General features: G+C 40.0%; 2 protein-coding genes across 2 annotated transcripts; one reads left to right on the forward strand and one right to left on the reverse strand.

Moving 5' to 3' along the window:
* Positions 2,554-5,506, reverse strand: LOC109820094 (uncharacterized membrane protein At1g75140-like). The gene is made up of 2 exons (XM_020386165.1): positions 4,440-5,506; positions 2,554-3,716 (listed from the first exon to the last, which is right to left on the reverse strand). Exons 1-2 carry the CDS (start codon positions 5,294-5,296, stop codon positions 2,804-2,806), a joined length of 1,770 nt encoding a protein of 589 aa, XP_020241754.1. The 5' UTR covers positions 5,297-5,506; the 3' UTR covers positions 2,554-2,803.
* LOC109822183 lies at positions 6,665-9,419 on the forward strand. Its single transcript, XM_020388344.1, has 6 exons — positions 6,665-6,923; positions 7,000-7,206; positions 7,806-7,972; positions 8,720-8,801; positions 8,880-8,948; positions 9,035-9,419. The coding sequence occupies exons 1-6, from the start codon at positions 6,810-6,812 to the stop codon at positions 9,203-9,205; spliced, it is 810 nt and encodes a 269-aa protein (XP_020243933.1). The 5' UTR covers positions 6,665-6,809; the 3' UTR covers positions 9,206-9,419.

Here is a 9,441-nt window from a genome sequence, read left to right on the forward strand (position 1 = left end):
ATTTAAAAATAAAAAAAAAAAAAAAAAAAGCTGTTACATATTCAATATAATTCAATTCTTCATTCCTTGATTAGAGATAAATTAAAAATCTCCATCTTCCTGGCCTCCAGCTTGGTGACGAGAACTAATACGTTCCTAATAATCATCAACAGCAGAGTAGATGCAGCAGCTTGTTCATAAAAAAACACAGCAGTTTCTGATGCCAAAACAAACAAGGTCGCATTGAAAACTAACAATGCATCATCTCGCAAGCTTTCCACCTTTTCTCACTCTCCTTGATTCTCATCAGGCTTGAAGAACACATCGAAGCTGATTTGTCTTTGTGAGTACATTTGCCATTTCACTTCCCCTTACGCCTTCGTCTGTACTTTTGACAGCAGTTGAAGTGCTGCTCATGGCTTGCCTAAATAAATGCAACTAAAATCGAACTGCTGGCATTATCAAGCTATTTCTCAACCTTAGGAATTATAAAAAGTAAAGTTGATATTAACAGAGAAACGAGCAAGAAAGGCCGATAAAAGGAGCCTTTGGCTAAACTTACAGGAGTAGGCAGTAAACACAAGTATATCGCTTGCTGGAGATCCTGTTGGAATATCGGTCCTTTCACTTGCTGCGTTACTCAAGTTTTGGATCAGGTTTCTTACTATAAGATCTGGGTTTAATTTTGCTTCATGTGGCCCTGCTGATCACAATTACACGTCCAAAGGCCAAACATATGTCATTGTGCAAGTTCGCCTTGTACATTTTGTTCGATATGCATGTATCAGGTTTTCCGAAATTCAAACAAGTCTGCCTTGTGCATTCATATTTACCAAAATACTTACCATATTAGTAATAATAGTATTTCTTAGACGGTGACATTCTCTTCAATTTGTCTTTAAAAGTGTAGTGTGGCCACTTCGACTCCTATCAGAACCTCCCCTACGGTGCGGGAGGATCTGAGCCAAATGGGGAGCAAGTAAATGACCAAAATGCCCCCCTTTAGTCCAATCGTAAGGTTCAGATCACCCCCTACAGTGGGATGCTCTGACAGGATTGTTACTCCATCTTGACACCCATAGTATAACCATCATGAATTTAACCTACTTGCATGAACTTGCACGAACTTGCACGAACTTGAAGATTTGAATGCCTTGTAAATGTGCTCATCAGATGTTACTGAATGTATGTATCAAGAACAGCGATATAATAATAATAATAATAATAATATAGTAGTTAGGACCTCCTCATGACCAGTTACCCCTATATTGAGCTGCTGGACGTGGAGGATCTCCAGGGGTGATAAAACTTTAAAACTAGCTGCCATATGATCCCGACAACAAGCTACCGATTCTAATTAGTTAGAGATACTGTTATATCTCATAAAGTATGATAACAACCTGATTGGTAATAGAGGAACCAAAATGATACCAGCAAAAGTAGCTTTAAAACTACTAAAAATATTCCACGATCAAAATCTCTGGAGAAAAGTAAAGAATAGCTGACCTGAAAGTAACCAATATAGGATTCACTTAACCTAAAATACGATCGATGAGCACTCCAGTTGAGAGTAAGCAAACACAATTCAACTTCAAAAAACAATCAACCCAACCTTGGCCGTCGCAAAACCTTAAAGATGCCATTACAGTAAAACCAACATGACATACGTAACAGGAAAGAGTACCAAACCTTAATCATAACGCAGCCACCATTTGGCAATATCATCTACTGAGGTTTGTACAGGAAGAGTACTGACTCCTATTTTCTTCATCAAATCAGCTACACCTGGAGATGCGCATAACCTGGAGAACAAAACAATCTGGACGCAGAAAGGAATCTTTAGTAACATATCTACTGTGAGTAGCAAATAGCTATATTCCTTCTTTAAGTAGAACAGTGAATTCAACTATAGTCAATAAAATTGCAATTTCATTATTGATTAATATAGAAAAAAACAATGTTGACAGTGAATATGTTTACCTGAGGATCCAATATGAATTTGACCCCAATTTCCTCAAAAACGTATACAACAAATATTATCAAGGGCGTAGTATACACTGACCATGTAGAGTAGAAAGATACAGTAGGATGAATACTGTACTAATGCCCTCCAAATACAAAGTACCTGATTTTGACTAAAGTTTTATTATTAAGCATTGCATTCCAAATGTGCATCTGCTGTTTTAAAAATATCCAAGCTACTGATATATCTGAAGCTACAGTAAGTTGACTCTTTTACTCACAGATGATGTTATGGTATCAAAGAACTTATTATCACTTCCATCAACAAAACTGAACTGCTGAGGAGAAACATTAAAGGGACACACACACACACACACACACACACAAAGAGAGCAAATCTAACATTTTCCTTTGTCCCAGAACCTAACAAGTCAAGCAAACGAGTCGATTATCCACATAAATGCTACCAAAGTCAACTTAACCAATAGTTATGGACTATGGCGAAAAGCCATTTTGTGCGCAATTTAATTGTCAAGTGAACTAATTGGAGAGCATGGATGATATGACCACTAAATCAACTACATGACATTCAATAAAAGAAAAAACAACAAAAATAAGTTAAAAGAATCCCTTAATTCATGTTGTGGTCCATAACATTACCTTGGCAAGTGTTAAATAATACAAAATGAGCTAATCCATATCATCTCTATCTTGCTTCACAGTTCAGAAGTGTTACAGTGAATTCTCTTACAGTGTTTCTAAAATTACAACAAAATCCATCAGAAGCATAGAACCCCCAACGAAGGCATGCTAGGCCAACCAAAGATCGAATGGTGGAAGACCTCAAAGTGCATTAGAAAACTCAATCGACGTGTTCATCTACAACTTGGGCATTTGGAAACAAGGGTTCTCTTCTTGCAGGGAAGCCAGGAGGAGTGTCGAGATTCTGCGCTCTATATTTCAAATCTGCAGTGCCCCTAAAAGCAGCATCTGAAGAAGAAGGCCTAAATGGAATTGAAGATCCTCCAGCATACCTAGAAGTTCTAGAAGGGCCTCTGAGGCCACTTCCTCTTAGTTCCCGAAAGTCACCACCTCGTGATACATCCCCGAATGCTCTCTCACCAGGACCAGGAACCAAAAGGCTCCCAGATGATGCAGTGGTGGGATTGAAAGCCTCCTCAGGTGTCCAACCAAGGGAATCCTTCTTCTTTACATAGAACTGCCAAATTCCAATTAAAAACAAGAGAAAGAGGAGAAGAGGGACAGTCCAAAACACAGCATTGCTCTCAGACTTGAACACTGGGAAGTTTGACCGGTATATACCAATATACCCACCACCGAGCCCCAACACTACAAGCTTTTCACGATCTGTAGCAATGAGAGGGTTTGGCGATGAGAACCCATCAGTTATAGAATCAGTATTCAAGAACGTTGACCTGATCTCTTGGAAGGTGGAAAGAAACAGAGGCCGAGGTGCTCCAACTCTGCCATAATACTGAGAAGAGACGTTGTACACATAGATCTTGTCTTGAGTTACAGCAAGAAGGTACCCTCTGATTGCCTGTATCGAAACAGGTCCACTATCAATCTCAGACTTCCGGATGGAACGAACCCTACACTTGAGGTTGCCGGTATCCCCCAAGAGTACAACATGGATAAGGTCACCTTCCAAAGTGAAACCGTATGCCTTGGCCCTTTCAGACCCATCAAAAACATAACCTTTGGCAAGTGAACCATTCAAACCCTCACACTCGCTCTCTTTGATCACCATCGACCTGCAGTGTCGGGAGAAAAAATGTTCATAAAGCTGAAACTTGCAAAAGTATACACTCAATACAATGTCATTGACTAAAGATGTGGCCTTATAGGAGTCTGATATAATTTAAATGGAAGACATAGTAGTACATGATTTTTCTTGTTCTTTACTTATTTGTGGTGACTAACAGAATTCTAACTTTTACCTTCAATAACATAAAAGAAACAAGGAAAATGATGCTAATAAACAGGCATAGGTTTTAGCATTTTCGAGATATTGGTCCCCGAGATCTCATCTATTCTGAAGGGATTACCCCAAAAGTAGATATAACAAAATAAGCTCCTCAAAATACATTACTTACCCCCGATTAGTCTTCTAGTTCAAATATGTTAGTTTAACCCCAAATAAAAGTAATGGCAGATAATGTCTTCAACTCATCCAATGTATATACTCTGAAGTGCAATATTTTTTGTTTGATGCTCAGATTTTTAATCGGTTTAAAAGGAATTGTTTCCACCCATTAAAATTCATCCCATGTTATATGCTCTTACGTACAAATTTTATGTTCAATGCGTAAATCTTAGTGGGGTTAGAAGGAACGTCGCCTTCAAAAGTCAATAGAGGAAGCACATAAATTTTAAGAACTAGAACATGCAACTACTATCTGATTTAATAAGATAAAAGTTTCCTTATCAAATACTAACATTTGTCAATGCCCAGACTATTCTACAAAAAACATAACCTGAGGTCCAGTGATCCAGCACCAGTCTCCGTCAAGAACAGTAGCCTCTGCTTCATGAAGGCCAGCGGCCTAGACGATGTGATTGCCGTCCCATACAAAGTCCCAGCATTCTCCGTAAAAACCCTAATTCTCCCACCACCATCAGCAACAACAATGTACCTCGTCCTCCCAATCTGGTGCAGCTCAAGAACAACCACCGGCGGCGAATCGAGATCTCGGCTCCCCCGAACAAACGGCCGAGACCCAACCATAACCAACCTCAGCAGACCTCCAACGTTCGACTCCGAGACCTTATGAGCCGCGATCGATCCATCAGCGTGACCAGTGAAGAGAAGACTCTCGTTCTTTCTGGAAGCCGAAGCATACGAAAGGATCGCAGTCACCGGAGAGTCCGAGACGGCGGGAACCTCGAGAACGACCTCGCCGACAGAAGAAAGCACGTAGGTGACGCCACGTGGATCGCCGACGGCGAAGTACTTGGAAACGCCTGTGGCGTCGGCGTACGGTAGCGTGGCGGCGCACGAGGGTTCCGATTCGAGGCGGGCGACGGCGGAAAAAACGAACTTTTCCGAGAACAAGGGCTTCAGCCTGGCGGATGCGATCGAGTGAGGCGATGCGATCGAGGGTACGGATCTCGAGGAGAGAGATGATTCGAGGACGGAGACGGACTTCGATAGGGACTCGATTAGCGTTTCGAGTCGGTTGAGCTGAGCTTCGTGGCGTTCGAGGAGAGAAAAGACTTGATCTTGCTGCTGAATTTGCTGTTCCTGTTGCTGATTCTGTGGTTGCTCTTGCTCTATCGAGGATGCAAAGGGGAGAGAGAACAGGAGGAGGACTAGAAAGGTCGCGATCGCCATTAATGGAGGAAGAAGTTAGGGTTAGGGTTTTGGGGTTGAAATTGGGGGTTTTTTTGGAGGAAGGAGACGGAGCGGATCTGCTGAAAAGCGATGAACAGGAAAATGTAATACGGCTTCTACGTGAGTAAGACACGTGGACACTGATGGATCTTGTTCTTGCGTAGGTTCATGCATCCATTTTTTTTCTTCTTCTTCTTCTAGTAAATAGGACCCCACCGGCGGGAGCGCTGACGTGGGTAAGCATTCTTTGCCCCCGCCTAATTTGAGCGTAATGATGATAAAATGGATCTTTGAATTTTAATTATATTTTTATTGTAATCTTTATCGCCATTTGCGCGTAAGGCATAAAGTACAATTTGCTAACAATCATTCCTCATACGTGCATTAAGGGCGCGTTTGGTTCGGTGTTTTTGAGCTTGAAAACCTGACACAGTGTCCCATTTGTGTCAGACTTTAAGCATAAACGCCTCTTTAACACCGAACCAAACGCGCCCTAAGAAGATTTTAGTACTTACAGCCCCCCTCCTCTCCTTGGAAACTTTATATAAGTTTTGGGGACATTATTTTTTTCCAGCGGGAAATGTTGTATTAAATTCTTCTAAATGAAACACGGGGATTTATATCTGCGATTGTTATTTTCAAAAAAGGATTTCTACCGGAACGGTGTAGGCGATCGAAGGAACGATTTTGCTCAAAAGAAATGATAGGAAATTTACAGGTTCGCAACCCGTAAATTCAAAAAGATGTAAGCTATTTTACAAGTTCACAACCTGGAAATTCAAAAGATATGTAGATTACTCACAGGTTCATAACTTGGAAGACCAAAAGACAAAAAAATAGGGTATTGTGCTTTAATAGGCGACCGATTATGGCTACTCAAATCTGTAACTGATAGCATATGGTTACAGATATGTTTTTGCAGTGAAATATCCGGATCCATATCCGAAATATCCGAATACATGTTGGTCATACTGTTACAATAGTTTAAATCCTTAGATTATGGACTTGAGGTTAATTTTGATGATCAAGATATCTAATATCAGCTTTTCAGATATAATGAACATATTAATGAACTCTTTTCTATCACATGAACTATATTTTTTTCAATAGTATCGAGTTTTCTCATATCCGTTTTGCATCCGCATGCATATCCGCATGTATATTTGTATCCAAATCCGGTTTTGGTGGACATGTATATGATTTTTTCTTACCGAGATACATCCGTATCCGAGATGAATAAGCGGATATAAATATGATAAGTATCATATCCGAGCCATTACCCGGACCGAATGCACCCCTAGCACCAATACGTATCACTTCATTGTGCCCATGGACTTGTCACTTGTGTTGAGCAAACTCCCTCCAAAAAGTAACTAGTGGCTTGAGTTCTCCTACGCCTCTATCCTCTTTCCTTCACCCTTTTCCATCCACAAACTCTCTAAAGCCAATCACTTTTTTTCTTCTCTCCTCATTCCCACCAATCCAAAGCTTCAGTTTTTAGCCTCATTCAACAATGTCAGCCTCTGCAGTTGCCTCTCCCTCCTCCTCCTCCATCTCCCTGTCCAAACACTCTCAAAGAAACCCGCCAATCTCTTCTCTCAACAAATCTCTCATTGCCCAGAATCAGGTAAGTTTTCATACTTTCCCACTTTTCTTCTCAAAATAAGAGGGTTGAATCTATATTTTTGCTTTTTTTGTTTCAGAAAAGTACATTCCATGGGATTTCTCTGTGGGAAGGGAAGAGGGGATACTCCGCGGTTGAATTCAAGAAGAGTGGAGGAAATAGAGCAACGGGAGGGTTGCAGATTAATGCGAAGACGGCTGGAGCTTCGAAGAGCATCGAAGTCGAGGTTGACAAGCCTCTCGGACTTACGCTGGGGCAAAAACCAGGTGGCGGGGTCGTAATTACTGTGAGTTTTAGATTGAATAGAGGATTTTCCAAACTGATTTACTTGGTCAATGTTTATGTTATATTAGATTGAAGGAAATATTGTAGGCATATTGCATGTTATATTAGATTGAAGGAAATATTGTAGGCATACTGCATACGTGCAACTATAACAGGCATATGTACGAGGGTTAATTGCGGACAGACCACTATACCGTTTATATTAGTCATGTGTGATGATCAAAATGTAAGTCTATAGTAAGCAAATCAGTTTATGGGGCTCATACGTTTCAGTTTATGAAGCCCAATCTTAAAGCGAAACTAACGGAGTTGAGAATCCCAGAACGGAGCTAAGAATCCCGGGGTTCCATCTCCAACAATAAACTTGCAGAGGGTCTATCTGCAATTTGGCGATAGTAACCCAATGTACAATGAAGGCTAGAGTGCAGTTGAATTCTCTTGTGCATGCTATGATAGGACTAGTTAAGTGAAGTACAGAAACTTTAATTGAACTATAATTAGTTTGCCTAAAGGGCTCATTTGATTCAGTTTTATGTGCTGAATTCTCAGAATGAAGGATTATGTATCCTAGTGAATGTATTCTAATGTGCATTTTGTTAGGCTGTGGATAATGGTGGAAATGCTGCAAAGGCTGGACTTAAAGCTGGGGATCAGGTTCTATACACGAGCAGTTTCTTTGGCGATGAACTCTGGCCTGCTGATAAGCTGGGATTCACCAAAACTGCCATCCAAGCCAAACCTGACTCGGTTTACTTTGTTGTCAGCAGGTACATCTTATTTTTCTTCATATATTGATGTGCATATGATAAATGGTTAGCGAAAGGAACTGAAATTGCTGAATAGCATTTCTTCAGTGAATTGTACTGTGGTCATAGAATTCAAGTTTGGTGACTTTTGGAAATTTATTGATTGGAAAAAGGAGTGCTTAGACCTAAACACATTTGTAGTAGATCATAAATTAATCATTTGAAATTAGGTAGAAAAATATCACAACTTTCTTGGTTTATCAGTTTTAGAACTCTATGCATGCTAAATGGCTAAATCAGGCAAACCTGTGAAACTCAAGATGATCAGTGTGCACATGGACAAGTTTTAATCAAAATTTCCAACTGTATTTCAAAAGATTTTGAAGGACGCGGAGGATTCAAAATAGAAGATAACAGGATCATTACAATAACAAAAGAAGTAGGGGTTAATTGCACATGGGAACTTACTACTTCTGTAGTTCCATTGTTGCAAATAGACCTCTTGGGCTGTATAGACTCTTTTATCCTCAGATAGACTCGCTAATATCACCGAGGGCAGTATCTGCCAAAATTTCGCCTAATGTTAAAAGTGTAAAAGTGAAGTTACTCGGGGGGTATATCTGCAACAATGAAACCACTGGGAGATATTAATTTAGTTCAGAACAACAATACTACAGGGGTGTATGCGGTATAAACCCCTACAAATAAAAAGATACATTCACTCCAACCATATCAGCTCCCTTCTTATACTACTCTATATTCACTCAGAGGTGCCGAAGTCAACGTGAAGCGCTTGCCCAAAAGGCCAGCTCCACCTCGTTTTGGTCGAAAATTAACAGAAACACAAAAGGCAAGGATTTCAATCCTGTTTATTCTCCTATTATTTCTTAGTACATTGTGATTTGATATGCAACATAAAAACTTTCAGGCCCGAGCAACCCACATATGTCTTGACTGTGGATTCATTTACACGCTCCAAAAGCCTTTTGATGAACAGGCAGGCATTATTATTCTTTAATTAAAATTCATACTAATTTTTCACTAAAATTTATCCACCGCTGATAAAATCTCATTATTTTACAGCCCGATTCATATATTTGTCCTCAGTGTAAAGCACCAAAGAAGAGATTTGCGCCATATGATGTGAACACAGGGAAAGCTATTGGTGGTGGCTTGCCGCCTATTGGAGTTATTATTGGGTTGGTTGCCGGGATTGCGGGAGTTGGAGCTTTGCTTGTTTATGGCCTCCAGTAATTTTTTTTTATTTTTTTTCCAAATTTCATTCTCCATTAAACGTCAAGAAATAGAATGCGGTGCTTTTTATCTTGTTCATGATCATGTCACTAGCATAATGTTTATTGCATACCCAACCCACAAGTTTATAAGTAATTGTAAAGTTCGGATTGTTGAGTTTGCTAATTGGAAAGTTTCGTGAAATTCTTATGAGCACTATTTTATTTGTTGCCGACTGTGTGACTGAAAATTGTATT

Source organism: Asparagus officinalis, chromosome 8 (assembly GCF_001876935.1).
Source record: "Asparagus officinalis chromosome 8, Aspof.V1, whole genome shotgun sequence".
Classification (NCBI taxonomy): Eukaryota; Viridiplantae; Streptophyta; class Magnoliopsida; order Asparagales; family Asparagaceae; genus Asparagus; species Asparagus officinalis.

Bases quoted from the DNA above. Each gene is read 5' to 3' on its own strand.
- LOC109822183 (XM_020388344.1), top strand. From the start codon at position 6,810: ATGTCAGCCTCTGCAGTTGCCTCTCCCTCCTCCTCCTCCATCTCCCTG. The intron at 7,207-7,805 runs GTGAGTTTTAGA...GCATTTTGTTAG, and splicing joins GTGGCGGGGTCGTAATTACT to GCTGTGGATAATGGTGGAAA. The intron at 7,973-8,719 runs GTACATCTTATT...ATATTCACTCAG, and splicing joins GTTTACTTTGTTGTCAGCAG to AGGTGCCGAAGTCAACGTGA.
- LOC109820094 (XM_020386165.1), bottom strand. From the start codon at position 5,296: ATGGCGATCGCGACCTTTCTAGTCCTCCTCCTGTTCTCTCTCCCCTTT. The intron at 3,717-4,439 runs GTTATGTTTTTT...CCGACACTGCAG, and splicing joins GCTGGATCACTGGACCTCAG to GTCGATGGTGATCAAAGAGA.